The sequence below is a fragment of the Halichoeres trimaculatus genome, unplaced genomic scaffold (assembly GCF_033239565.1).
Source record: "Halichoeres trimaculatus isolate MK-OKI-2021-1 unplaced genomic scaffold, fHalTri1.1 fHalTri1_scaffold_6, whole genome shotgun sequence".
Classification (NCBI taxonomy): domain Eukaryota; kingdom Metazoa; phylum Chordata; class Actinopteri; order Labriformes; family Labridae; genus Halichoeres; species Halichoeres trimaculatus.
The window spans coordinates 19,259,475-19,286,765 of record NW_027437184.1 but is presented as its reverse complement, the minus strand read 5'-3'; the positions used below and the strand labels follow the sequence as shown (position 1 = coordinate 19,286,765).

Below are 27,291 nucleotides of genomic sequence, written 5' to 3'. Positions count from 1 at the left end.
ATGAGACAGGGGCTATTATTTTTATTATAACAAGAAAAAACTAAAATTAATATTCACCCAAATTGGAAACCACCTTTTTCTCTAACAAACAGCTTCAACCCCAGATGCCAAAATTCTGGTGAAGTTTTAGGTACAAGTGTGCACTTTCATTGAATTCCAGTGAAATCAAGAGTTTCTGTTCCCTTTACTTTTGGATTCATTGAGGGTGCTGTAGCCAGAGAGGGTGAGGGTAAACAAATCAAGACTCTTCTTGAATTATGTATGAGTAAGAGCAGAGTTTAATGTTTCCATCTTTGTAGGTGTTTGCCCAAGACCAAGACTCGGAGAAGAACGCCATTGTGAGTTACCAGATCCTATCTGACATCTACAACAGCACCGACTACTTCCTCATCGACAGTACCAGCGGACTAATATTCACAGCGCGCCTGCTCGACTATGAGCTCACCCAGCGATACAACTTCATTGTAAGAGCAACAGACAGCGGAGACCCGGCCCTCAGCAGCGATGTCAGTGTCACTGTTTTTGTCACCGACATGAACGACAACCCACCTAATTTCAGCCAAACGCTGTACGAGGCTTTTGTCAGCGAGCTGGCTCCCAGAGGACACTTTGTGACTTGTGTTCAGGCGTCGGATGCTGACATCTGTGATGCTCAGAGGCTGAGGTGAGATAAAACGCTTTGGAAAGTTCTGCATTTGCTGTTTTCTCTGTGATTATTTGAGCTTTTGTGTGTGGTTCCCAGTTGAACCCCTGCAAATCTTTTGTGTAAACTTGGAATTCACTCTGTGTTGAAAAGCACACTTCTCACAAGAAAAAAAAAGTAAATAAAGAAAGTTAATTTATCCATTCTGTTCAGGTGATTTAGTACTTGTGATATGCTTGCCTGCTTCAGTTTCTGAACAAAACAGCTTTATCAAAAAACGTTTTTTTTCATGCTCTCAGGTACAGTCTTGTCTCTGGAAATGACAGAATGACTTTTTTGCTGGAGCCAGATACAGGAGTGCTCAGCTTGTCTAACAAGAGGAGACAAGGCATGAAACTCTCCTATCTGCTCAATGTGTCTGTGTCAGATGGAGTCTTCACCAACACTGCACAGGTGAGACAACTTCCCGACGGTTATAATTTAGTTCTGTCAACTGATTTGCTCTTTTGTAACCTTTGCTGTGTTTATGCGCTTCAAGCCGACTGACCTCCTTTAGCAACCCCTCACTTCAGATTTGTTACAGACGTTTGAAGCTGTCCTGTACAGTGTAGTGTGGCAGCTGGTTTCTAATGTGTGTTCAAGTCATATTGGATTTACGGCGAGGGCGAGCTGCCAACCGGAAGAAAGTCCACATCTGTCTCCTAGTGGTAATTACGAGTGGGACTGTAATACCCCACATCCCTGGAAGTGCACATAATATGTTGCTGCATTAAAATGTCACTCAATTCTTTCCTTTTTCCCCCTGACATGATGTGAACACAATGTTTTCTGAAGCGTCACTCTCTATTTTGTCACTTGTCCAGTGTTGTCTCTGATGTTCTGCTTGCCACACTGATGTGACCATATTTGACAAATCAGTCACTGATGATTATTGCAACGGCATCAAGAAAATGTCAGCAAACATGAGGACAGTGGTGAGAAGAAAGTTTATAATGATTATGATGGTGTTGATTTCCAGGTGATTGTACGTGTGTTGGGAGCTAACCTGTACAGCCCGGTGTTCAGCCAGAGGTTCTACTTAGCTGAGGTCCAGGAAAATGCACCTACAGGGTCAAGGGTCATTCAAGTAAGTGTTCCTTCTCAAGTCTTTGAAATGTTTGGATGTAATGATGGACACTGCATCTCCACTTCCTCTTGTTGTACAAAAATGAAGCCAAAACTCTTCTGCTGGCATATTGCACCTGCAAAAATTTTGCAGCCAGTTTGCAGTGGAATAGCTGCTGAATTTACTTTCCACGCCCTCTGTGTAACAGAGCACGAGTATAAGTCACTTAAAAATGCTCCCACATAGATAGAGCTCACTGCAGGACAGATTTCAGAGCTGGTTTTAGGCATGAGCTCACTGCTGTGGGAATTTCTCTTTTGAGGTAATCTGGTGATTACAACGATGTGTAAACCAAACTTCAGAAAAATGTACATCCAGACACAACTTAGTATGACACAACTTTATAATAATGAGAGAGACCATGTTTAAGAATAGATCATTTGATGTGTAACTTCATTTTAAAGCTAGATACATATTCAATCTGTTGACATGGAAAGCCTTTTGCCATTGTTTGTTTCCGTTTTCAAAAGCTAAAAACCAGCAAACCATGCAAACAAAATAAAAAAAAACAGGCTGAACTGAAAAGTTATACTTTGTATTAATTTCAAAACCAGTCTGCAGTATTAACTGTATACTACATTAAAAGGTAGTGTGTAACTGGCAATTTCTGTACAAATTTTCTATTCCATGCATCTCACTGAGCAATGTTTGTATCTGGACTAAACCTCCAGATCTGATGATGTTGTAGAGGCTTGCACTCACAAACATGCTTCTTATCATCATCCAGGTCCGTGCAACAGACGAGGACTCTGGGCTGTTTGGACAGATCACCTACTCCTTCATCAATGACCTGGGGAAAACTCAGTTCAGCATTGATGCAGATGGAGTCATATCCACTCTGCAGAAATTAGACAGAGAAGATCCTGTAAACAAGGACATGGTGCTGACTGTTATGGCCTTGGACGGTGGAGGTATTATTAAAACTGACCAGAGCAGCTGTAAACTGATCCTATTATAAAACGTCCATCTTTAAATTAGCACCAACCTCCAAATGTGGACCAAACATTTTACTGACAGTAAAAATGATCATTAATTTCAGGAAAAGCACTATTGATTTTCCATATAAGATCAGTGTTTTTAAATAAAAATGAATATTTTGGTGTTAACTCATCACAGTCAGATCTATATCTTACGCAGATTTTTTTAAGTAAATGCAGCAGTAGCTTGAGGCAGAATTCTTTCTTAACCTCAACAAATGTGATAAATAAACATATTAATGTCCCTCTACCTTCCAGGTCGTGCTTCTTTTTGCACTGTGCGGGTGGTGCTTGCTGATGAGAATGACAACGCCCCTCGGTTCAGAGCGGTGGAGTACCGCATGAGCATCAAAGCAAATATCGGCAAAGGTTCTCTGGTCACACAGATCCAAGCCACTGACCCTGACGCTGGGTCTAATGGGAGGATCACCTACTCCCTTTACAGCGAGGCTCGCCTGTCACTGGTTGATGTGCTGGAGGTCAGTACGTTCTGCTCTGTGACTCTCTGCTTCAGACTACTGCACTTTCTTAAAATGTACTTGCACCACGCTGCTGTGAGCTCAACATGACTTCCACCGCTGCAAACATCCTCTCTGTCCCCTTAAGAAAAGATGCAAAAATCTAACTAGCTCTACACCTCAGCACATTTATTTAATGAGAGGAGAGCATGCTAAATCTCATTATGTATGCTAAAGCCCTAAATTTCAATTACAGGATATCCTCAACTGATGCACCCTCCTCATATCTGCAGATTAACCGCCATCTGTCAACTGTAATAATGAATTTTTGCTCATCAAAATGAAATTATTTTATATTATGATTGATGTTTTTGCTAGTTATTTGATGTTCACATTAGTTGTTTGGTTAAATAATGTATCCACAATTAAGTTTGACTTTTAATCAAGCCCATATCTCTGCATATAATACTTATACAATTTGAATACATAAAGTACCATCAAATGAATATAAACAGACTTAAAGTAAACCTCATATACTCAGCCATGATTTAATTCTTGAAATGAAAGGACAAAAATGAAGTAAAACACTGTTTTAATCAAGCCAGAGGCCATAAAGAGTCATTAATAGGCAATACCAGTAAGACCTGCAACTTAAGCTAAGAGCAGGCTCCACTTTTAAAATTTATGGGCAGTTAGTGGAGTTATCGTTTCTAATTTTGTTTTTATGGCGTTTTTAACTTTGCTGATGTCCAGGTGGAACCAGACAGTGGTTGGATGATGACTAAAAGCACTGTGGATCACCTCCAGGGGACAGTGCTGTCCTTCTTTGTCAAAGCAACAGACTGCGGTTCACCACCCAAACACTCTCTGGTGTCAGCCTTCATCCACGTCGTCCCACCAGACGCATACGTTCCCTCCTTCAGCCAGCCTCAGTATTCCTTCACCATCCCTGAAGACACAGCTGTGGGTACAGCCCTGGGGTCTGTGTACATGGGCCCGGGGCAGACCGGCTTCTTCACCACAGTCGCAGGAGAGACTGTTGACAGCAACCAGGGAGGGACCTTTCTGGTGGAGAGGGATTCAGGTCTGATTCGTCTGATCAAACCACTAGACTATGAACAAGTCAGCATCTTTCGCTTTAAGGTTGCTGCAACTACAAGAAGAGACCTAATCGAGTCTGTCTCCACTGTGGACCTGGAGGTTAAGGTAATTAAAACAGTTGAAAAAGGGCTTTTGTAATATCCTCTTATGTCACTGGATTTTCCATAAAATTTAAACTCATCTTCACCTCATAAATAATACGATCAAGACATAATTCTACTGAAGAATAACAATTATTCCTAAGTCTACTTACTACTAACAGCAACTCCATCCAGCTCTTGAATATTAAGCATGTTTAGCAATGACTTAGTGTTTTTAAAAGTACAACAGCATCCGCAAGTAACATTAAATAGTCCCTTGCACCTTCACCCACATCAAGGTGCAGTCGTGGTATGGAGCATTCGTAGAGCTAGTTTTCGCTGTGGTGTCCTTTGAGATAAAAAAAACAGCTAAAAAAACTCTGAATTGTAATTTGTTTTGAATGCAACACAAAGTTTGAGTACATTACGCAACTTCTATTTGAACATTTCTTTTGGTCAAACCAGAAGTAGCTTTGCTCTTGCCGTGTCAAGGAGCATCTCAGGGCTCTTAATGCTGTTCAGCAGAGAGAGGATATCCAGACAAGAAAAAATAATATTTTGAAGTTATTTGCAGTCATAAGTACCTAGACGTTTGACAAAGAATGTGCTTTTGTTGAAGCATTTTTTGCAAATGAATAAAGATAAATACAGACAACCCCTGAAAAAGTCAAGCACCATGACTGTGTTAATGGACATATAAAAAGCCTATCAATAATTAAATCCTAACTTAGGACAAAAAGGACAAAAATAAAACAAAACCGTCTCTTAGTGGTAGAGAGACAGAAAGAAAACAGTCGCTGGATGAAAATGATCGGTTTTCTGATGGAGTTTGTGAGCACCTTTCCATGATACAGACATCTGCTGAGCTAAAGACAGAAAGAAGAAATTGAGACCATATAGTTTAGGAAGAAAATTCAACAATATCTCTAATTTACTTGGAATTTCTTCTATTTTAGATCCTAGACGTGAATGACAACAAGCCCGTGTTTGAGACTAACACATATGTAGCCACAGTGATGGAGGGGATGCCAGTAGGGACAAGAGTGGTCCAAGTTCGAGCCCTTGATCCAGACTGGGGCTCTAATGGACAGGTATGTGCAAGCCAAACTCATCTCTGTTTTATTCTCTTTGTATCTCAGAGGTCCGAGCTCTGACTCTTTGAAAACTGTTGAATTTTTGCTTTTCTTCTCCAGGTTGCCTACAGCCTCGGGCCACTGCTTACCTACAACCTGGACTTGACCAAAAATGCTCGCCCTCTTACCCTCAGCGGCCCCATCACTACAGGTTCTTTCTTTGCTATTGACAGCAAAACAGGCTGGATCACCACGACGAGCCAGATGGACCACGAGTCCTGCTCCAGCTACAGCTTTGAAGTAGTTGCCTCTGATCTTGGGGAGTCACAGTCTCTTTCTTCCACTACCGTGGTGACCATCACTGTGTCAGATGTTAACGACAACCCACCTCGCTTTGAGAGGGACCTGTACAGAGGCGCCGTGAAGGAGAGTGACCCCCTGGGTGAGGTTGTAGCTGTGCTGAAAACCAAAGATCAAGATGGCACAGATCAAAACCGTCTCATCAGTTTTTACATCACCGGTGAGGAAGAGCACAGAGCACTGAGATTATGTAGTTGAGCAGGTTCTGCAGAGATTGTCCCTCGTGCATTGCAGTGTGTAGCATAACAATTATTCATTAAGCCTAATGGGGCTGCCGTTATTAAAGGTCATGTTTTAAATGAGTTTGAACCCAAATGTCAAACACGACTTACCTTTTATTTTTTACATTAACTTTTCATTTTTTTCTGTCACAAGGCATGCATAATACAGCTAAACATTTCGAGTGAGGAAGTCAAACCCTGCATGTTAATAATACACTTTTAAAAGAGGATACAACATGAGTGAAAGGACAGAAGCTACACTTTATAATTTATATCTCACATCGTTTTCTGTGGAATCAGTCACCCTGGATCGTCTTGACTTTCACAGACTGACATGTGACTTTGTGTTGTCGCTCCTTTTTTATAGCTGTAATAAAATCTTTGTGAGGACTCGCCAGCAGAACCTTAACCTTCACACCCAGGCTAATGCTTTTAATTCCTATAACACTGTTTGATAATCACTCAGGATGATATATTTAAGCCTCATGTTCTGGCATTTAAAGATACTGATTGGCCTAATGGATGAAGTGTAATAAAAGGTCAGATTTTTAAACTCTGAAAGGCCATTGCCTCTGCACATCAACCTGCTTTGTTATGTTGATAGATGTGTATTGATTGTGCCAAAGGGTACCTGCATCCTTTGAGTGTGTGTGTGTATGTGTGTGTAAGTTTAGGTGTTATTCCTCCTGTGAAAGAATAGTAATTCCTGTTATTCACGTCTGTTTTAAAGCATCCTCACCTCACTTATTGCTGTGTTGTGCCAGAATTCCAATTTCTCTCCTGTGCGATCCACAGGGGGAAACCCACGGGGCGTTTTCGGCTTGGCCCTCGTGCAGGGAGAGTGGAAGGTCTACGTGAGTGGTCTGCTGGATCGAGAGCAGCAGGATTGGTATTTGCTCAACATTACAGCCAGTGATGGCCTGTATGTGGCTCGTACCGCAGTGGAGGTTACTGTCATGGATGCCAATGACAACAGTCCCATCTGCAACCAGGTCAGAGACACGGATGGAAGGAAGCGGGTGAAATGAAAACATGCAAAGCAAACACTGAGCTGGTTGAAACGCAGAGAGAGAAACTCCAGTGTTTGTGGAGCCGTTTGTCTCCAGGCTTTATAATAACTGAGAGAACATTCAGCTTTTCGATACATTTGAATACAACACAGTAAATATAAAGTAAGTGTTTGGAGACAACCTGCCTCTTAATAAGATTGATGAAAAGTAAATAATGAAGCACAAAGAAACTCAGGATTGTTTTTGATATAAATCTGAATTTTGGAAGGTTTTTCATTATATATTCACAGCTGTATGGATAAACGCAGTGTTTTTAAATTCAAAATTAACTTTTTAATGATCTCCGACAGCACCATGTTTTTAAAACCTTTGTCATGCTGCTACAAAAGATTGATGACAGATACAGTATCTTGTCATAAAATAATGTCAAAATAGCATCTTTGATGGTTTCGGATGGTTTTCAGGATGTCAGCATCATCGCAACTGGATTTATTATATTAGAACCCTGGCTCTGTGTCCTACAATGCACTAATCTCACAACAAATTAAGTTTGCTTTTTGTTGCAGGGAAATGTGCTGTAATGTTTGATTACACTTTAATATTGTATAAAATAAGTCAATAATGTTTATTCTAAATATCCTGTGATCCATGGAAAATATACAATATACCACATTTACTGAAAAAAATGCAAGGAAACAGTGAAGCCGTGCCAACTTCTGCTCAGTGTGACAATTCCTATCTTATTTCTTAAACACTATTCCAAACATTTGAGTTTTTACTGGAGCTAAGGCTGATCTTTGACAGGAAATCACTGTGAAAAGCAAAGATAAATGGGCTGTGTGGTCTTCTGGGAGTAACCCGCTTCATTCACCTCTATTCCATAGTTCTTCAATTTCATATAATTAGTGGATAAACTTTTACTCTCCCTCTACACTCCTACTTATCCTGTTTAAAATCCAGTCTTTTAGTTTTCTTCTTCTTCTCTCCTAGGTTTTGTGATGTCAAGGCAGAAATTTCTCTTACAACTTGTAAGAACAGAATAGAATGGAATAGAACTGTATTGTCAATGTACAAAAGCAAGAAAAAGTGCAAAAGGGTCCATAAGAAAATAGATGATGACAGCTTGTCCATCATTGCCCGGTCAGCCAGCCTCCACCTCCACAGGGTCCAGGACTGAGCTTCTTCTTCAGTCTGATCAGTCTCTGTCTCCTGTATCCTGTCTGCTCACAGCAGGTGAAGTTCTTCCAATGTGGCGTGGGTTACTGATGTTAGCTTCGTTAGACATGTCTGTGAATAGCATGATGCTGCTCTGCCCCCTGGTATTCCCTCTGTTGCTGGGTTAGCATGGCTAGCTCATCCATCTTACTGGAGATAGATCTTACGTTCCCAATAACGATGGATGGAAGGACAGGTCCATGTCGTCACTTCTTAGCTCACACCTGAGAACCAGCACGTCGTCCTCACCTCCTTCTCCTCACCTTGTGGGAAGACATCAGGCCTTACACCAGTTAGCATTGACATGCTACAGACTGCTAACAGCTGAGTTCACATGTAAACAATGCAGCCATGGTTACATGTAGGATCTCCAGACAAACACAGGAGAAAAAGTAGTAAAAATATCACTGAAGCCACAAATAGTTTGGTGTCCATGACCAACAAATGAGCCAAACAAAGTAATGACCCACTCCAAATGCAAAGATTACGAAAAAGAGACAAAAAAAACACAAGAAACGGACAAAGAAGAGAGAGCTGCTGCACAAGGCAGCCATAGCCAACAGGGCGGCGCCTAGCAACAAAAATTACAAAAAAAAAACTTAATCCACAAATATCAATTTATCAGCATTAAATGCATTAAAGACCCTACAGATTGTAGAAAAAAAACCATCAAACTTTGGTACAATACATGAAATAGTAATGTATGTGTTCAGTACTTCTCTCAACAGATGAAAAATAAACAACAACAAATAAGGAGCAAAAGTGTTGACCCCGACCGAAAGCATCAGACAGCAACCTGTATTTTTGCCACAGTGTCAACAGGCTGAGTTGTGATGCTCTGGACTCCATACTACACACTGATTTGATACGACCTGTGCAATCAAATTCTGCATGGTAACTTTTTTGCTGTTGAGAACTAATCACTGTTATTTGGGGGTTTTGTCCAACCTGAATCAAGTCTTTTACTCAGCCTGTTATAAGGACACATTAAGAGCTTTGTCAGTTTATGTGATTTATTAAAGTGGTGGATATTATTATAGTTTCTCTTGCTTCAGTAGTAATAACACTTAGTATTGAAAGATGTAAACTGCGGAGGTAGTTAGTATAGTAATTGTAATTGCACTGATATAGGCAATAGTATAGATATACCTTATTATTATTGTAGCAGCAGTTATAATACCCACTATAACACAAGTGTTGCAACTATCACCAGGGAAACTTAGAGTAAAATATAGAAGCACTCAAATAGTGTAGCTTTCAGAGAGAAGTACATCTTCAAATAGGATAAGCCTGAAACAAATCATCTTTTCCATAAGCCTACTGAAACGTTAAGCTCTCATTCAATTTTAAGATTTAACAGGGTAAAGCTGAAGTACATGGCCAAAGCAACAGAGCAGAATATGCTCAATAAAATGTAAAAATATCACTGAAATTTTTTCTCACTTTGCCGGTCGGTCTGTGTTCAATGAAACCGTGAGATCCCAAAGTTCATTTCCATAGGCAATCACTAGCAGGAAGGCAATAGAGGGGAGAAAAGGCAACCAGCTTGTTCCATCAGGTGGAATAATGGATGAATGAAGAAGTCAGCAGTTAACTGGTTTTTGGATGAGTAGGACAGATTTTTCCTGGATGTGTGGATTCACTTTGTTCTTTGACGTCTCTCTGCTAGGCGGTGTACAGTGCCTCTTTTCCCGAGGACATACCCACTAACAAGGGCATCCTGACAGTGAGTGCAACAGATGCTGACTCAGGCTCTAGCGCTGAGATCCAATATTCCCTGTTTGGGATTGGGGTCGAAGATTTCTACATGGATGCAAACACCGGTACGCTCAATTATTTTTTTCTTTTCCTTTTTTCTGATGATCAAACCGTGAAAAACACAACCCAGAGTGAACATCTATTTCTACAGCTTTATCACTCTCTCAATTTGTGTTTCAAGGTGAGCTGCGCACGGCTACGGCCATGGACCGAGAAATGACACCCACCTACAAACTAATTGCCCAGGCAACTGATGGAGGAGGGCTGTTCTGCCGCTCTGACATTTCTCTCAAAGTGTTGGATGTGAATGATAATGCCCCCACTTTCTCCTCGCCCTATTACCTGGCTAGTGTGTTTGAAAATGCTGCCCCCAAGGCTTTGCTTACCCGGCTGCAGGCCAGCGACCCTGATGAAGGTAAAGTGGGATGATGTTATGCTTCTATGTGCTGTATGTCTAATATTTCAAGCAAGGATGACACTAAATGATGTTTGATCTACTATTTCAAAAAGATTTTGAATTAGTTAAATCATATGTGCAGATACAAAGAAAAATAAGAACATTTTTTCCATCTTTGGTTACTATGAAGCTGTCCTCTGTTTTATTAGGTCTAAATCGTACGGTGGTCTATTCTCTGGTGGAATCAGCCAATGGAGTCTTCTCCATTGACCCCGTGTCTGGGATGGTAATCCTGGAAAGATCTGTGGACAGGGAGAGTCAAGACTCTTACCGTGTTCGAGTCCAAGCCACAGACCGCGCTGGACAACAGGGGGCACTGTCCACACAGGTTAATATGCAAATCCACTGAAATCATAAGTCATTGCATTTTTGTCAAGCTCAGCTGTGTAAGTTTTGTTAACTTAAGGTGTTTTAGTTATGGTTAAAAAATCAAATTTTACAAACTCAAGACCAATTATATGTAAAGGAGGCGGGAGCGTTAAATGATGTTTATATCCGACATATTAAGTTGCAGATCACGCATCCACTGAATTACCGAGTGATATATAATCTGTATTACTCTCCATACTCTATACTCTGGATAAGAGGAGCCAATGAATAAAAACATGATGTTTACTAAAAAGATCAGATAAAGAGCCTGGTAGATTTAATCAGACTAAGTCTTCATTGAATCGTGGAGAAGATAGCTTGGGGATGATGGAGAAGGTGACAGTTTAGAGACGGCAGCAGGGCTGAAAAGTGTCAGAAAGCACCGTAAGACAGGCTGAGAAAGTGCTGATTGTCTCAAGTCCTCTGGGTTTTAACCATGAACACAAATTGAAAACACGCCCCGGGCAAAAGTGAGGTCAGGCGTTGCAATCCTCAACTTATATAAGTTTTGGTTTGTGGTTGGAGGTTGCTGTCCGTGGTGCTAAAACTTAAAACAACGACTTGTAGCAGCAGTATAGTAAGTCACACCAGATGTTGCTGCTATAAAAGCGTCAGAAATGCAATTCAATCCTGGAAATAAAGGAGTATATGAGGGGGGCAAATTCATATAATAGAAAGGAATACCAGAAAATGTAAAACAAGCAGAAATTGGATCAAGGGTGTTTTTTTGTTGTTGTTGTTGTTGTCAGAGAAAACAAATGAGACATCAAAGTCTGGTAAATCACCAAATAAAATCAATAAACTAACATATAACTGGTTGTTTTTTTCATCTTTATTGTTATTAAATTTATTTGTCCTGATAAAGGATACTGATAGATGAGTCTTCTGAATTGAACTGGAAACAAATTTCATACAAAAAGTAAACCAAGTGTGCCCAAAATAACCAAAGCCTTACGTACAATTCATTTAAGTTTTTTTTTTAGTTTTATTTCTGTTTGCCATTTGTTTCGTCAAAATTCAACACCACACTTGCATATTTACTATGCTTACATTTAACACATTTCAGCAGCTTTCCTAACAAAGATCACTGTTTGCGTCTGAACTTTATTTTGAACTCCTCTCTGGAGACAGTACAATAGAAGATGAACTGCTCCCTTTAAAGATTTCACAGAGCAAATAAAGCATTTGTCTGACGCAGTAATGCCACAAATGTTTCCAGCAGACAAGAAATTCCCTCCAGGGTCTTGTCCAACACAGACTTCAATTGATTTTTGCCTCAGTCCTTTCCCCTGTTAGTAGGGCCTTAAGTATCTTTTGCTCTTATTGATGTTTTTGCGCCCACCGTCCATGGTGCTGCAGCGGAGCGCTCAGGGCTGTGGAGCATCACAAACAAATTGAATAGTGTTCTTGTATTTTGTATTTCCTACAGGTTGATTTGACCATTTTGGTGTTGGATGTGAATGACAATGCTCCCGTCTTCCAAAAGAGGGATTACAGTGTGACTGTCCCTGAGGATGTGGCTGTGGGTACAGAGGTGCTGCGTGTGTTAGCAACAAGTGCTGATATTGGCCCTAATGCTGAGATCACCTACAGCATCCGCTCTGGCAACGAGATGGGGAAGTTTTCTATAGACATAAACCAGGGTGAGCCAAAGTCTTTGTGCATCTGTGCAACTTTCCAGGATTTAATGCAAAATTAAAACTAATGTCTATCATCTAAAATATCTATGCTATAGGGTCTATTTCTGTGGCTGATGATTTGGACTTTGAGGTGTGTAAGGACTACTACCTCTCTGTTGAAGCCTGGGACAATGGCGACCCCCCACTCAGTACTGCTACAATGGTTACTATCGAACTCATGGATGTCAACGACAATGCTCCAGCCTTCAATCAGGACATCTACAACGTACTGGTCAGCGAGGATGCGTCTGTTGGGCAGTCGATCACAAGGGTAACATCTGCGTTTTGTATCATCCATCTTCTGCATGCTGAGCTTGAATTCTTTGCCTGTCTAAACGAACATTACACAGCAGAAAGATTCAGATCTATGTATATCTGGAGAAAGAGATCTCTTGCCTTGTTCTCTAAGCCTATGATGACTTTTTTGTCGTTTTTATCTTTGACTCACTGTGCAAATTCCCAAGGTGTTGGCAGAGGACTTGGACAGCCAGGTGAACGGACGAATCACCTACTCTATCCTGAAGGGCGACCGTAGCAACCACTTCTGGATTGACCCTGTAACAGGGGTGCTCAAAGTCAATAAGCGGCTTGACAGAGAACTAGTAAGGATGCATCCTGAAGTACAATATCTCATACACAATCAATAGTAATTTTCTGGTTCATGAGCACAGCCAAGACAGAAAATACCCTCCCTGCTCAAGGTCAACACCTACTGAAGTCTCATAATATGCAAACATAACAAGTGCTCACCGTACTTCCTGATACATACAGATGATACGACACTTCTGTCCCCCTCTGCTACATCTAGGTGTCCAGGTACTCTCTGTCAGTTCAGGCGTTCGACAGTGGCTCTCCAGCCATGTCCTCCACCGTCACGCTGAACATCGACATCTCAGACGTTAATGACAACCCCCCTGCCTTCACCCCACCAAACTCCACAGCCATCATACAGGTAACAATTTGTGCATTTTTGCTTATGTTGTCTTTTTGTTTCTGCTAACCTCATCTTAATTCCCCTCCCTCTTCTTACTTCAAGCTGAACCAAGCTGCTGACATCACCCTGCTGAAGCTGTCAGTCAGCGACAAAGACTCCCCGAGAAACGGTCCACCTTTTGAGTTTCGCATCATGTCGGGAAATGAGGGAAACTTCTTCTCTCTGGACCAGACTGGGACTCTAAAGTCCAGCCGTGCTTTTGGCCCTGATGCCCCCAGAGAGTTTACACTTGAAATCCAGGTTTTTAAACTCTATACATTCAGTTGCATTGTGTTGGTTTGTTTACACACAGTGAGCACAAACAGCTGCCCATTTTTCATGCAGTTTCTCTCTATTAGCTGCTTAGTCAGGCTATTAGAGTCCTAGGTTTTAAAATGTTGCCTCGCTTTAACATATTTCTGTAATGGAGGAGCTATTAACAAAGCAACTCCATTCAGTTTCGGCTTCATGGCTCGCCATATTTCTTGTTAGTAGGTGCTTGGTTGGACAAATGCCGGCACAGAGAGAGTAAACACTGAATTATCCTATCACAGTCTTATAGACATCTCTATAAAATCTACATACATCTCTCTCTGTTTACTGGAATTCAACTTGACTTCTATTTCTGTGATTTTTGTGAGTATTTCAGTGTCTTGTTATAACTTTTTTCTGATCTTTCAGGCAAGTGACTCAGGTAAACCAAGCCTCACGTCTTCTTCTTGGATATTTCTGAGGGTCATCGGGAACAGTCAGTACAAACCTGTCGTCTCCCCCCAAGAAATCTTTGTTGTAATGGTAACCGATACCTTCTCCGGTGGCCCAATCGGTCGGATCTATGCAACCGACCGTGACCCAAACGATGTGCTGTCTTTTACCCAGAAGCCTCAGCCCAAGAGCATGTTTAAGATAAACAGGCAGGATGGCACCATTGTTGCTCTGCCAGGCCTGGAACCTGGCAGGTACACACTTCAACACACAGACACACTCCTTTGCACACAAACAGAGGCCAACAACTAACTGTAAAACATGTCTCTGTGCTCTCTCAGGTACCAGATGAATGCCACAGTGAGTGATGGACGTTTTGCCGTGATAGCTGACGTCTCAGTCCAGGTGGAGCAGGTCACAGATGTGCTGCTGCGTAGCGCCCTGAATTTACGCTTCAGCTCTCTGTCCCCTGAAGACTTACTCAGTCGCTACCTGAACCAAATCAAACTGTTGCTGCGAGGGCTAGCTGGCTGGAAATGGTCACCAGGACTACAAGACCCCCTCCATATACTCGGTGTGCAGCCGGTGATGGAGACATCAGGCGTGGATTTGCTGCTGGCCATGGAAAAGCCAGAGACATCAGGGAGCAGACGCATGGGTGGGTTCTACTCCCGGAGAGAGTTGTCAAGAAAACTAGAAGAAGCAGGAGACCGGGGTCAGATTCGAGGCGTCCTAGCTGGGGCCGTAGTTGTGAGCAATATTTGTTCTGGGCAGCTGGATTGTGGGGAGAAAGTGTGTGAGCAGAGTCTGGTGATGGAGCGAGGCTCACAGATTGCCTACAGCACAGAGAGGGTCAGTATCGTTACGCCACGGTTCAGCCGCACAGAGACCTGCACGTGCCCTGGTAAGCAGTCCTGCTTACACTTTCAATCTAAGACCAGATGCCAGAAAGTGTCAAAGTATTACACAAAGATGCATAAATGTCAAAAAGCAAATAGAAATTATGGTTTTTACACATTAAGATTGCTGATTCTTTGAATTTTTTGACTGTATTATTCTTATGTATTTTTATATATACTCTTGAACAAATAGGAGGAGCATGTCCCACTCCTGTGGAACTTTGTGAGGGTCAGTCGTGTCCAGCAGACATGCAGTGTGTCCGTTCTGGTCCAACAGCGCCATCTGTCTGCCAGTGTCAGACTGAGAAACAAGATGAGTGTGCAGGTATACCCAGATCAATCTTTCTGTTGGATAGTGTACAAAGTATGAGAGTTTCACAATGGATCAACTAAAAGTTTTTACCATTTCTTACTTACTTAATAGTATGTAATTACTTACATACTTAATTTCCCAATACTGTGTTGTTGTGAATGTGTAGGACAGACCTCTCTGAGTTTCTCTGGGAACAGTTACATCAAGTACAGAGTGACAGAAAGTGGCCAGAGTGGAGAGATGAAGCTGGGTCTGAGAATCAGAACACTTCAGAGAAGAGGAGTCATTATGTTTACCCGTGTTAACCCCTGCACCATGCTCAAGGTACAGATATTAATTATGCAATTTAAGTTATCGTTTCCTGACGTATAATTTGTTGAAATTTGAGGTAAAGTGCTTTTTAATCTGTGTTGTTCTTTAAAAAGAAAATGATTTCCTTTTCTATCCGCAGATCGAAAGTGGTCGACTCTGGTTCCAGCTGGACTGCGACAACACTCTTGGCATTATGGGTATCTCTGGCAGACCAATAAACGACGGCCTCTGGCACGCTGTCGCCTTGGAGCTGACTAGGAACTACACCCTTCTGTCTCTGGATGACAGCTATGTGGAGCGTCGCCGAGCAGCTCGGGCCCCTGTTCGACTATGGCCTTTGGCCCCTGATTCATCCTTTTTCTTCGGGGCCCAAGTGAGGCCACTTAGTGGGCAAATAGAGAGGCCTAGCCCCGGGCCAGGGCGGAGCCAAGGGGGGTCAGCATTTGGGGACCGGGGATTGAGGGGCCCGCCAAGAGCCCAGGATGGTTTCCAGGGCTGCCTGGGCTCTCTGATGCTGAATGGCAATGAGCTGCCACTTCAAAACAAGAGGAGCCGATACGCTGAGATAGCCGGGCTGAACGAGGTCAAGCTGGGCTGCGTCCTCTATCCAGATCCCTGCGTCAGTCAGCCCTGTCTCAACGGAGCCATCTGCAGCAGCGTTCCCTCTGGAGGTGTGTTTGGGTGACAGTGACAGTATGTGGGTTTGTTTTCATTTTGTTGTGTACATACGTAGGATAAATAACAGCTGTCATATGAAGCCACATCACTGTGTCACATTTGAATGATTTCATTAGTTCCCTCTGACTCCGCTACTGCAGCTCTTTGTGAAATCTTAGAGGTATAATGTATTACTTCACAACATTAAATTATTTAATCACAATGTAACACTTTAACAGGTAGAATAAACTGTTCTTTTTAAGTAGTAATGACTTCAAGCATTTTCATTTAACACGTTTTGATCTATCTCAAACAGGCTTCATCTGCAGTTGCGGCGCTGGCTTCACTGGGGGGCGCTGTGAAATTGAGTTGACGTCCTGCTTGCCAAACCCCTGTCAGAACGGAGGGGACTGTAAGCCTGTCGGCAGTGCATTCCTCTGTGGCTGTCCAAGAGGGCTCGGGGGATTTACGTAAGATAAAATAGCCAGCACACGCACACACACACACTCTCCTCATAGCCTCAATAGCTCGATAACTGAATGTACAACAGTGTTGATGAATGCCGTGCCCTGTTAACACCATGTGATTACAATAACAGTCTCACAAAAGATGATTCAGACACAATAACATCTGCCTCCCAGCTCTCATACGTGTTACTCATGAAGGAACATGTAGGGTACAGAAAACACACACATGCATTCATTAGCCCACATTAGCACCTTAGCAGCCGCTGTTCTGGTTGTTATTGTGTGGGATAAATTAGTGTTTCTAATTGAATTCAGTATAATTTCTGTTGAAAAGCCTTTAATCATTCTCCCTGCTTTCTTCTTAATTACAGCTCAGTAATTGCCTTTGAAATAACCCCTCTGCTCACGCTGTTGTTCTATAGGGCTACCACTAGAGGGCAGTTTATCCTCAAATACAAAAGAGATTCAACTTTTTTTAATCTAACTGAGATGTTTATATGTCACTGATGAGGTTTGATGAGGTTTGACAGAAAAATATGTAGATAATTACTTTGACAATGTGCTTTCAAGGTATGGGAATGTCATTATTATTCAGAGGTAAACACAGCTGTCAGACATAAAGCAAAGGCCATGTTTTGCTCAAAACTTTAGAGCTGTGGTTTAGTTTAATGAGTATTATACATTGTCCCCTGTAGATTTAAAAAAAGTTGCATTTAAATATTTGCATTTGAAAAAAAGGGTAGATGTAATTGGAAAAGTCCATAAAATTTTTACAATGTCTCCTTTAAAGCAAAGTCAAAGCCTAATGAGGTTTTACTGTATACACTGTTAGAAATACTAATGATCAAACATAAGTGGCCAATCCATCTGGGTGAGCTAAAGTAAACTATATCTACTAATGACACTTTGCCAGACTTAAAGGACTCCAAGCAAAACTTTTTTACAAATCACAGCTTCCTACAAAACGTACAAACTGTTTTTTCGCTTACATCAGACTGACCTATTGTGCTGTTCTGAAACTCCTATCAAGAAAAAGATAATTGGAAAGTGAAATACATGTATTTCCCATCTTCCTCACAGCAGGGCACCATGTTGAAAATGACAAGTTAAGAGCATGTGTGAGCAGAAGAATTACGCTTGTGATTCTTTTCTTTATCTGCAGTAAGTGGTTGTTGGTGTGTGTGGAAGTCTCAGCTTGGAGGCGTATTTCTGTAAATCATAAGCATGTAAATGAGGATGATAGAGGGAATCCACAAAGATAATCCTCTGATTTAGCAGAAGAATGGCCCTCTGAATGGATGACCTCTGAAATTTTTATTTTCTCTCTGTCTTTAAACTCGCTGTCACCTCTTTCATCTTTTATTCCTCTCCCTCACTTTGATAAAAAATAATCTCCTCCAGTCCCATGCATAGCAATGTGTTTGTCCGTGCTCCTGCAGATGTGACGAGGATGTGAATGAGTGTGAGCAGGGCGGCTGCAGGAATGGTGGCGAGTGTGTCAACACGTTTGGGTCGTTCTACTGTAACTGCTCGGAGGGGTACGAGGGTCAGATTTGTGATGAAGAGACGCCTGGTGATCTAGGAGACGACATGCAGGTGGAGTATGATCAGCACTTGAAAGTAAATTCATGCAGGGGTTAATCTCACAGAATACCAGCGGTGTCAAAAGTATTCACAGTCATTACTCAAATAGAAGTATAGAGGGATAATTTGTTTATCAACGGATGCACGTGCAACTTGGGTGCAGAAGCACTGCAGAGTATAATGGTTTGTCAGGTGACATGGAGGAGTTAACCACCAAAAAACTACATATCATCACTTTTACAGATGGTAAACGTCTCCCAGGTCTGTGAAAAAGCAGTGAGTGGACAGAAGAGATCAGCAAGTGTACAGATATTAGGTGGACAGACATTTTTTGCGGAGAAATCTGGCATTTACCCAGAGAGCAATTTAAACATAGAACTGTCACTCGATGCTCATGACTGATCGTGGACACCTACCAGACTGTGACAGACCAGGACATAAACGTGTGTCAATGAATCAGAAACTCTTCCAAACCAGTCTGAGACCCGGTTCATAATAAAAGAACCAGAACACTACGTCCAGAGAACTGCACCAAATCAGAAAAAGACATCGCTTTTAATTATTCACCTGTAGACGTCGCTGGTGTTTCAGTGTTAAGTGTGACCCTTTTAACTGGTGACTCGCGACTGTTAACTGCTGATGCTGTTGGCTGAGAGTCACCAGTTAGCACAGTCGCTATTAAGTCCAAAACACCCATTGCTCCGTGACAGTCAAAACTTGATAGATGTTATCTTTGTGAACAGAGGCTCTGTTGTATAGTATTGTGTCTAAAAACTGACCATGGCACAAGTGTGCATTTTTATGCAGATAACAGGTTGAATTTATTGTTTCGAAACCGCTTACTCGTTCTGTGAAAAATGCGTGCGCATCTTTATGACGTAGACTGATAATCCATCTATAGATACTAGGGTTTAAAAAGTTTTGTAGAAATATCAACTCAAGCTTTTTACTTAAGTACAAGTGTAAAAGCACTGGTTTCAAAACTACTTAAAGTACAAAAGTGAAAGTAACAAAAGCTTAGACTGTGCTACAGGGGGCTATAGTTCATATAGTTTATATACACCAATAAGGTGTTGGACTGGTATGTTTATACATTCATCCATCCACAATCAAATTGGCTCTTGATGCACAGGGGATGCCACGCTTGAGAGGTGATAAGCTGAAAAAAGCTAAACTGAAAAAAAAAAAAAATAATAAATTGTAAAACTGAAGGTTGTTTTGTGACAGATATGGGAGATATCAGATGTTTTCATGTGTCTTTCTACGATCTATTTATTCATCTGTGATCTACTAAGAAGTCTGAGTGGACTGTAAACTGTTATCAATTGCTCTGTTCTCCACTGCAGAAAGGCGAGATCCCCTGTTTACTTTTTTTTTATTCCTTCTATGAAATGCTCCTGAGGAGGAAAGTTCAATGACTTGCTCTTTCATTTGTGTCCTGTTGAACCCATACTCCATCTGTATAGCTCAGAGATGTAACCATCTATATCCCTGCATCTGCCTGCTGCGTTGAACTTCTTGTCGGATAAACGCGAACACCTCCTCAAATTCAGTGTGCTGCTTTCTTCTGAACAGCCCCATGGCACGACAACGTCTTTTCAGAGTCCAACTGCTTATAAGGATGCGATGACTCTGGGCTAAAACCAGCAGTAGGAGGTTTATTCACCAGCAGAAATATCTGTCTCCACAGTAGATGAATGTAACTGCAGTAATGGGTAAATCATAGTTTCCATTAGAAGTTGTCACCCTCTTGACTTTGCTGCGCTCTGTACACTTTTCAAAAAATACAATTAATGTTAAGCATTGTTGAAAGATAACGCTTTATATTTCTGCCCCCTAGAAGAATGTAATCAGCGGAGATGTAAACATGGTGGACAAAAACTATTAGGTTGCTTTCACATCCAATAAAAGTATGAGCTTTGTTTGTCTTAAGGTTTTTAAAGGTTGGGTTTCTCTAGAAGAAATCTGTGTGTGATTTTCTCTCCTTCATTGGAGCTTAATGACTTATCTCATACTCTGTGTAAAGAAGAATGAATAGAAATCATCATTTTGTTTAGAGAAAAAACTGAAACTGATTAAAGTTATCCTTTTCAGTAGGGATAAGAATGGGGAATGTCCAGCCACAGAATGTAAAGTCCTTAATCAAAAGATGAGTTTATTGATAAAGAGTTTTTAGTGCTTCTTGCCCTTTTTTAACTGTGACAAGTTCATTTCAATTGCTTTCCACCCAGGGTTTGATGGTAAATCACCCTAATTCTTTGCAATCATAATCCAACACGACTGATGACGACATTCGCCACATTACTGCCTGTATAATTTAAAGGAATCTCTTATAATGTCACAGACAGAGAGTCTGAAGTAATATTTACCCTTTTATCTTGGTAAACATAATTTTTTTCTGTCACATTTCCTCCCTGCATCTTGGCAAAAAATGTGATTACCCTTTGCTGAGAAAAAGTGAATTCTTAACGTGATTCCCTGAGTTGGGTTGCTATGTTCAGAGAGGAGACATTTCCAAGCTATACTGATTGTTCTTTCTTGTGTTGCCCAGGCGGAGCCCTTGTCGTACATCGGACCAGGAGAAATAATTGGCATTGGGGTCCTTGCATTCGTCATCCTGCTCCTCTTAATACTCTTCATGGCTTTTAGAAAGAAAATCAAGTTCAGGAAGGACTCCGACCCAGGCCCAGGGACTGTGATGGGTGTATCAGCTATATCCACAGAGACCAGCTACATGTTGCACAAAACTGGCGTGGGCGCAGAAGGAATTGAGTTCAAAGCTGTTCGTGTGTCAGGTTCACCAGGGGCCACCAGCACCTATGGTGAGGTTGGAGGCTGCACTGGGGGTCCTCCGCAGGTCCTGGTGCGTCCAACGGCCCACTCCCCTCTTCCAGGAGGAATCATCAACCAGGGCCTGAGGAGTGGAGATGGCGACAAGACGACCTCCAGTGAGAGCAGTCAGGTCTGTTGGAGATGAGAATTAATTTCTGTTTCCTGTGTCATGACAAAACAACACTTCTTGCAGACGGGAAGACTTTGTTATTGCAGTTTTAGCTATAAAGTAATCACTGGGAAATAACTCAATATCGATATTTTCACGCAATATACTTCTAATAAAATGAAATGAAATGAAAACCCAAGGGAAGAGCAATTTTATATCATAACATCAATATCTGTATCAGCATATCCCCCGGCTGCTAGTTTTGATGATGCTGTGTTTCTGTAATTCACTTTAACCATCTTTTTTTTTTTTTTAAAGAAACTCAAGGAAATTGTGCTTTATTTTCTCTTAGCCACGGGACAGACTGTCCCTCCTCAATGTCCACTTCACTATCCTCAGGCTGAAACTAGATAGAGGGGTGACAATGCACAAAAATATACAGTCTCATTGCCTTGACATTTCAGTGATGGAAGTAAAAATGATACATCATCACAAAAAAATGAACATTGGATAAAAGTTTTTTAATTGTAGATTTGGACTCGAATTAACCACAGCACCCATTTGTGACCAATGAGATGCATCTTTAACATTTCTTTCTTTGTCCTGCTGATACTTTTTAGCAGCTTTTCCAGAGGGTTAAAGCTATACATTTGAAAAAATGACTGTTGAACTATTAAGTAAATAAACTGTGTAGACTTTTGTTTTGATTGAAAGACTCATAGACAAAGAGTTACCACTAAATGTGGTTGGCAAATGAACTGGTTATACGCTCACTGGCCACTTTATTAGGTACACCTTGCTAGTACGGGGTTGGACCCCCATTTGCCCTCAGAACTTCCTCCTTCACGGCATTGATTCAAAAAGGCACTGGAAACATTCAGAGACTTTGGTCCATATTGACATGATAGCATCAAGCAGTTGCTGCAGATTTGTCGGCTGAACATCCATGATAAGAATCTCCCGTTCCACCACATCCCAAAGGTGCTCTATTGGATTGAGATCTGGGGACTGTGGAGGCCATTTGAGTACAGTGAACTCAAAGTTATGTTCAAGAAACCAGTCTGAGATGATTCCAGCTTTATGACATGGAGCGTTATCCTGCTGGAAGTAGCCATCAGAGGATGTATTCACTGTGGTCATTAAGAGATGGACATGGTCAGCAACAATACTCAGGTTGGCTGTGGACTTTAAACCATGCTCAATTGGTACCAAGGGGCCCAAAGTGAGCCAAGAAAATATCCCCCACACCATAAAACCACCAGCAGCAGCCTGAACCATTGATACAAGGCAGGTTGGATCCATGTTTTTATGTTGTTGATGCCAAATTCTGACCCTACCATCTGAATGTCAGCAGAGATAAAGGCTCATCAGATCAGGCAGCATTTTTCTAATCTTCTATTGTCCAATTTTGGTGAGCCTGTGCAGTGTAGTCTTCTGCTGCTGTAGCCCATCTTCCTCAAGGTTGGACTTGTTGTTCGTTCAGAGATGCTCTTCTGCATTCTTCGGTTGTAACTAGTGGTTATTTGAGTTACTGTTGTCTTTCTATCAGCTCGAACCAATCCGTCCATTCTCCTCTGACCTCTGGCATCAACAAGGTGTTTTGGCCCACAGAAGTGCCGCTCACTGGATATTTCCTCTTTTTCTGACCATTCTATGTAAACCCTAGAGATGGTTGTGCCTGAAAACAACCATGCCACGTTCAAAGTCAATTGAATCACCTCTCTTTCTCATTCTGATGCTCGGTTTGAACTGCAGCAGGTCGTCTTGACCATGTCTACATGCCTAAATGCATTGAGTTGCTGCCATGTGATTGGCTGGTCCCTCAGAGCTATCAAATTATCTCGTAGGCTGAGCTCAGCTACTATACCTGTAACTGGAGGGATTACAAATCTGTCTTGCTTCACCAAAAAACACCTGACATGTTTCTGCATCTCTGTCCCAACAGTTCAGCAGCTTCCTCTCAGACCTGTCCACTGTCCGGGGCATTTCTAACAGGAGGGGTGTGGCAGTGTGCAGCGTGGCACCCAATCTACCGCTAGCATCATCCTGCCTTGCAGAGCACAGCCCGGTCCACAAAGTGTCCTGGGATGGAGAAGAGACCAGGGACGAGGGTCTGGAGAGAGTTAGAGATGAGAGGGAGGATGAGTGGGGGCAGAGAGCTTTTCAGATGGAGAGAACGCAGAGAGATAACAGTCCACAGGGTAAGACTGTGACCATGATCATGCATACACAGACACATACACAAGAATACACACTGTGTAAGACACAACCTCAAAGTTATTGTCGATCATCATGATCAGGATCATCATCGCTAAATTAGCTTCATTCACAATTATTTCTGCCTTTTCAAGGAAATGGCATCAAGTAATAAAGAGTGGGTAGGAAATCATATTCCCATCTTGCATATTATTGGATTAAGCTTTATTATTTACTGCCAAGGACTGAACAATGATAAAGCTCACTTTTATTAGGGTCCTCGGCCTGAGCAGAGGGCACCTTCTAGCAGGGCTAGAAGGTGTCCTCCGCCGAAGGCGGAGGACACTATTGTTCCTGCTGCGTTTCTTTTTTTTTCTTATTATTCCGTCCGCGCTTTGAATGCTAATTAGACCCCCTAAACAAATTCAAAAACTCACCAAAATTGGCACGCATCCCAGAATCGTGAAAAATTTTCGTTTAATACCAAACATGACCCCCGAAATCCCATAATAAGCTCAATAGCGCCACCTAGGCACACGCTAAGGGCCCTAGCTCGGGCTAGGAATGTCGTAGAGAGATGAAACCAACACCAAAACGCTCGTGTCATCGAGACGCAAAAATCATACGCTGCTACCCTGGACCTATCTCCAACAGGAAGCCGGCTATTTGACTCACAAAATAAAAAAAAAAATTTTTTAACCCTTTCTGCAAAATTTTTCTCCTCTGAAACCAAAAATGGTACAGGTTTGAGACTACCATCACATGACAGACTAGACCCTGCTCTCCAAAAGTTGTGAAGGAAGTTGTTATTTCGGGCCCGGTTTTCGAATGGCGAGCCCTCAAAGCCGCCGACCGCTTTTGGCCAATTTAGGATTTCTCCATGTTAGCAGATGAGGAGAACCGATTTCAGGTCAAAACACACATTCTACTAGTGCCGCATTTGGGCCTCTAGACAAAAAACTAAAAGTCATAGAGCTTTAAAAATTACATGGTTGGATTCCTGACAAAATCCCCTACAACAACATGATATTTTTACACAGATTAAGCCAACATTGTGACCTACAGGACAAGTAGTTCGGACGTTTCTCATAAATAAAAAATCCATTTCCAGCACTCTTCCATCTGTCTTGTGACGCATTTGTGCTTCTAGAGAAAAAAGTAAAACTCGTACAGCTTTAAAAATGCCAAAAATGGATTCCTCACAAGCCCTTCTATCAAATATGATATTTTTGACACAGATTGGGGTAAAATTGTGGACTCTGTGAGGATTTCTTTACATTAGATGGCTGATAAACTCTCCTCCCAGACTCCAGTCACACTCGTGTCACGCTAATTAGAATTCCAAGCATGCAGCTGGTCATGTCACTCAGCATAGCAGAGGATACGTTGCCATGGTATCAACTGACTCCCTGACATCCCATAATATTCTTTCAGAACCACAAGGCTCACTTTTAGCTATGCACAGCAAAACAGCCCTAACTGGGGCTAGGAATGTCCTAGAGAGATGAAACCTACGCCAAAATGTTTGTCTTATTGAGACAAATAATCGACGCCGACACCCTGACCGTTTCCCAGATAGGAAGTTGGCTATATCCAAGTTCTTTCCAAAAAGTTTTCTCATAAAGTGTCCCTCTTCACTCTGCTTGTGACACACTAATTAGGATTCCAATGCAACTGGTCACGTGACTCAGCAGAGTAGATGATACATTGTATCTACTGTCATAGCACTAAGGGGCCAGAATGGGATGAAACCCTGACTGTGAAGGAGAAACGGGTATGACAGACCGGCGAGAGCATCAAAAGTCATCCAACATTCCATCTTTTTTTAGGCACACTTGCTGAATACTGTGCCATCTATCAGCCCTCTTTTTTAGCTCTGCTGAAGTTGTGCGATCATATCACAAACTCTTTTGGAGTTCAGTACAGCTGCTTATGTGACTGAGAGAGTATCATACTTAAGCTCAACTTTCATCCCTCAAATACACTCACAAAGGGATGAAACCTTGATAGTGGAAGTGAGATGGGCATATGGGGAGGGCATTAAAAGGAGCAGCCATGGTGCAAAGACCAGAACAATGCTTTTACGGCTTTTTATCATTCACTCTTCTCTTTAACCTCTGATTTTAGCCCCTCAACATGCTCTTTCACTCTTCAAAATTACCACACACCTCATATTTTGAAAACAATTCTATATAATACCAAACTTGACCTCAAACATCCCATAATTTGCTCTCTAGCGACACCAAGGTAAACTTAAATGACTGTTATGGGCAGTAGGAGTGTCAGCCATGGAATCATCATCACAATGTTATATAGAATAGAGTAGAACTTTATTTGTCATTGCAACCATTGCAACAAAATTTCAAATGTATATTATATGTACAAATTGTATGCTTAGATGTGGGATTTGGGCCTCTACACACAAAAAAAAGTTTAACTCCCACAGCTTTACAGGTGACATGGGTGGATTCTGGACTACATTTTCTATAAAAGTACCAACTTTTGGTACATTTGGTCAAAATTTCTGCACCTTTGAGGAAACATTTCTACATTTAAACACTGGTAAACAAACAGTACTCAGTATACTACCAGTTTTCAGTTGCAGCTGCAGCCACGTTTCCACAAAACAAAACAAAACAGCAGTAAAAGACTGCATTTTAAATCAACTATGTTGCTCCCCTGTTGACGTCTTTTGTCCTCATTAGCAGATTAATCCAGCTGCAACTGCAGTTCACTTTGAACTTTTCTCAGGATTGGTCTTTAGTCAGTAGAGAGTAGGGAATGAGTAAGTGATTTCAGGCACAAACACAAGTATAAAGTATAAAGTCCGAGGCTCCTGGCAGATCTGAACTTAGGACGCGGTCACACTACACTGGCCATCCGAAACGTTCCGTGCTTGAGCACGATTGCCCCGCCGCAGCGCCGATTCCCAGCTGGAGAGTACGGCCAGCGGTCACACTACCCCTACGTGAACCAGACTTTAGCGGGTAACACACACACGCACAGCCCGCCTTTGTCATCGTGAAGCGTATGTTTATATGGAGCGCGATCTCATCAGAGTCAGCACAATTAGACACAGAGAGCACTGCAACAACTTTAGAGACTTTTGGACTTATGGTAAGTCGTTCTCCCCCGACACAGCCCTCTAACACCCCTATATGAACCAGACTTTAGCGGGTATCACACATGCGCATGGTCCGCCTACGTCACCATGAAGCATATGTTTACATGAAGCGCGATCTCATCGGATTCAGCACATTGAGACACAGAGAGCACTGCTACAGCTTTAGAGACTTTTGAACTTATAGTAAGTAGTTTTGGCCCGACACAGCCCTCTAACACCCCTGCTTTCTTTAAATTGATCATCGAGGGATGCGCTCGCGGTGATCATACGTCAAGGATCACACGCGCTGTCCGCATGCTTGTGCTTGTGAATGAAGTAAACCGTGCCGAAGCCCACCGCGTGCCAAAGCACGGGAGGGAATCATGCTTGTGCACAGCACAGTTGCGGTCACACTGGCCATTCCAAACGTGCTTTACGGCTGAATCGTGCTTAGGCACGGCACGGTTGGCCACTGTGACCGCGTCCTTACTCACCTAAGGCTTCCTCCCTGTGAGAGGAGGCCACCCATGAGTAGTTTGAAACAAAACCTACTAACATAAAGCACGTCACACTAT

At 42.0% G+C, this 27,291-nt stretch overlaps 1 protein-coding gene across 1 annotated transcript in view; it reads left to right on the top strand.

The window, feature by feature from the left end:
• fat3b (FAT atypical cadherin 3b) overlaps positions 1-27,291 on the top strand; it is a 114,403-nt gene that overhangs the window by 45,546 nt on the left and 41,566 nt on the right. Inside the window, exons 23-48 of the mRNA XM_074672594.1 lie at positions 300-664; positions 943-1,096; positions 1,662-1,769; positions 2,536-2,719; positions 3,044-3,264; positions 3,997-4,449; positions 5,381-5,515; positions 5,618-6,017; positions 6,874-7,070; positions 9,973-10,126; positions 10,243-10,476; positions 10,668-10,846; positions 12,317-12,530; positions 12,623-12,837; positions 13,031-13,168; positions 13,375-13,518; positions 13,603-13,800; positions 14,221-14,498; positions 14,586-15,148; positions 15,337-15,468; positions 15,623-15,780; positions 15,908-16,439; positions 16,742-16,895; positions 18,332-18,488; positions 21,028-21,438; positions 23,363-23,618. Coding sequence (XP_074528695.1) covers positions 300-664; positions 943-1,096; positions 1,662-1,769; positions 2,536-2,719; positions 3,044-3,264; positions 3,997-4,449; positions 5,381-5,515; positions 5,618-6,017; positions 6,874-7,070; positions 9,973-10,126; positions 10,243-10,476; positions 10,668-10,846; positions 12,317-12,530; positions 12,623-12,837; positions 13,031-13,168; positions 13,375-13,518; positions 13,603-13,800; positions 14,221-14,498; positions 14,586-15,148; positions 15,337-15,468; positions 15,623-15,780; positions 15,908-16,439; positions 16,742-16,895; positions 18,332-18,488; positions 21,028-21,438; positions 23,363-23,618 — 6,334 coding nt within the window. The remainder of the gene's footprint in view (positions 1-299; positions 665-942; positions 1,097-1,661; positions 1,770-2,535; positions 2,720-3,043; positions 3,265-3,996; positions 4,450-5,380; positions 5,516-5,617; positions 6,018-6,873; positions 7,071-9,972; positions 10,127-10,242; positions 10,477-10,667; positions 10,847-12,316; positions 12,531-12,622; positions 12,838-13,030; positions 13,169-13,374; positions 13,519-13,602; positions 13,801-14,220; positions 14,499-14,585; positions 15,149-15,336; positions 15,469-15,622; positions 15,781-15,907; positions 16,440-16,741; positions 16,896-18,331; positions 18,489-21,027; positions 21,439-23,362; positions 23,619-27,291) is intronic.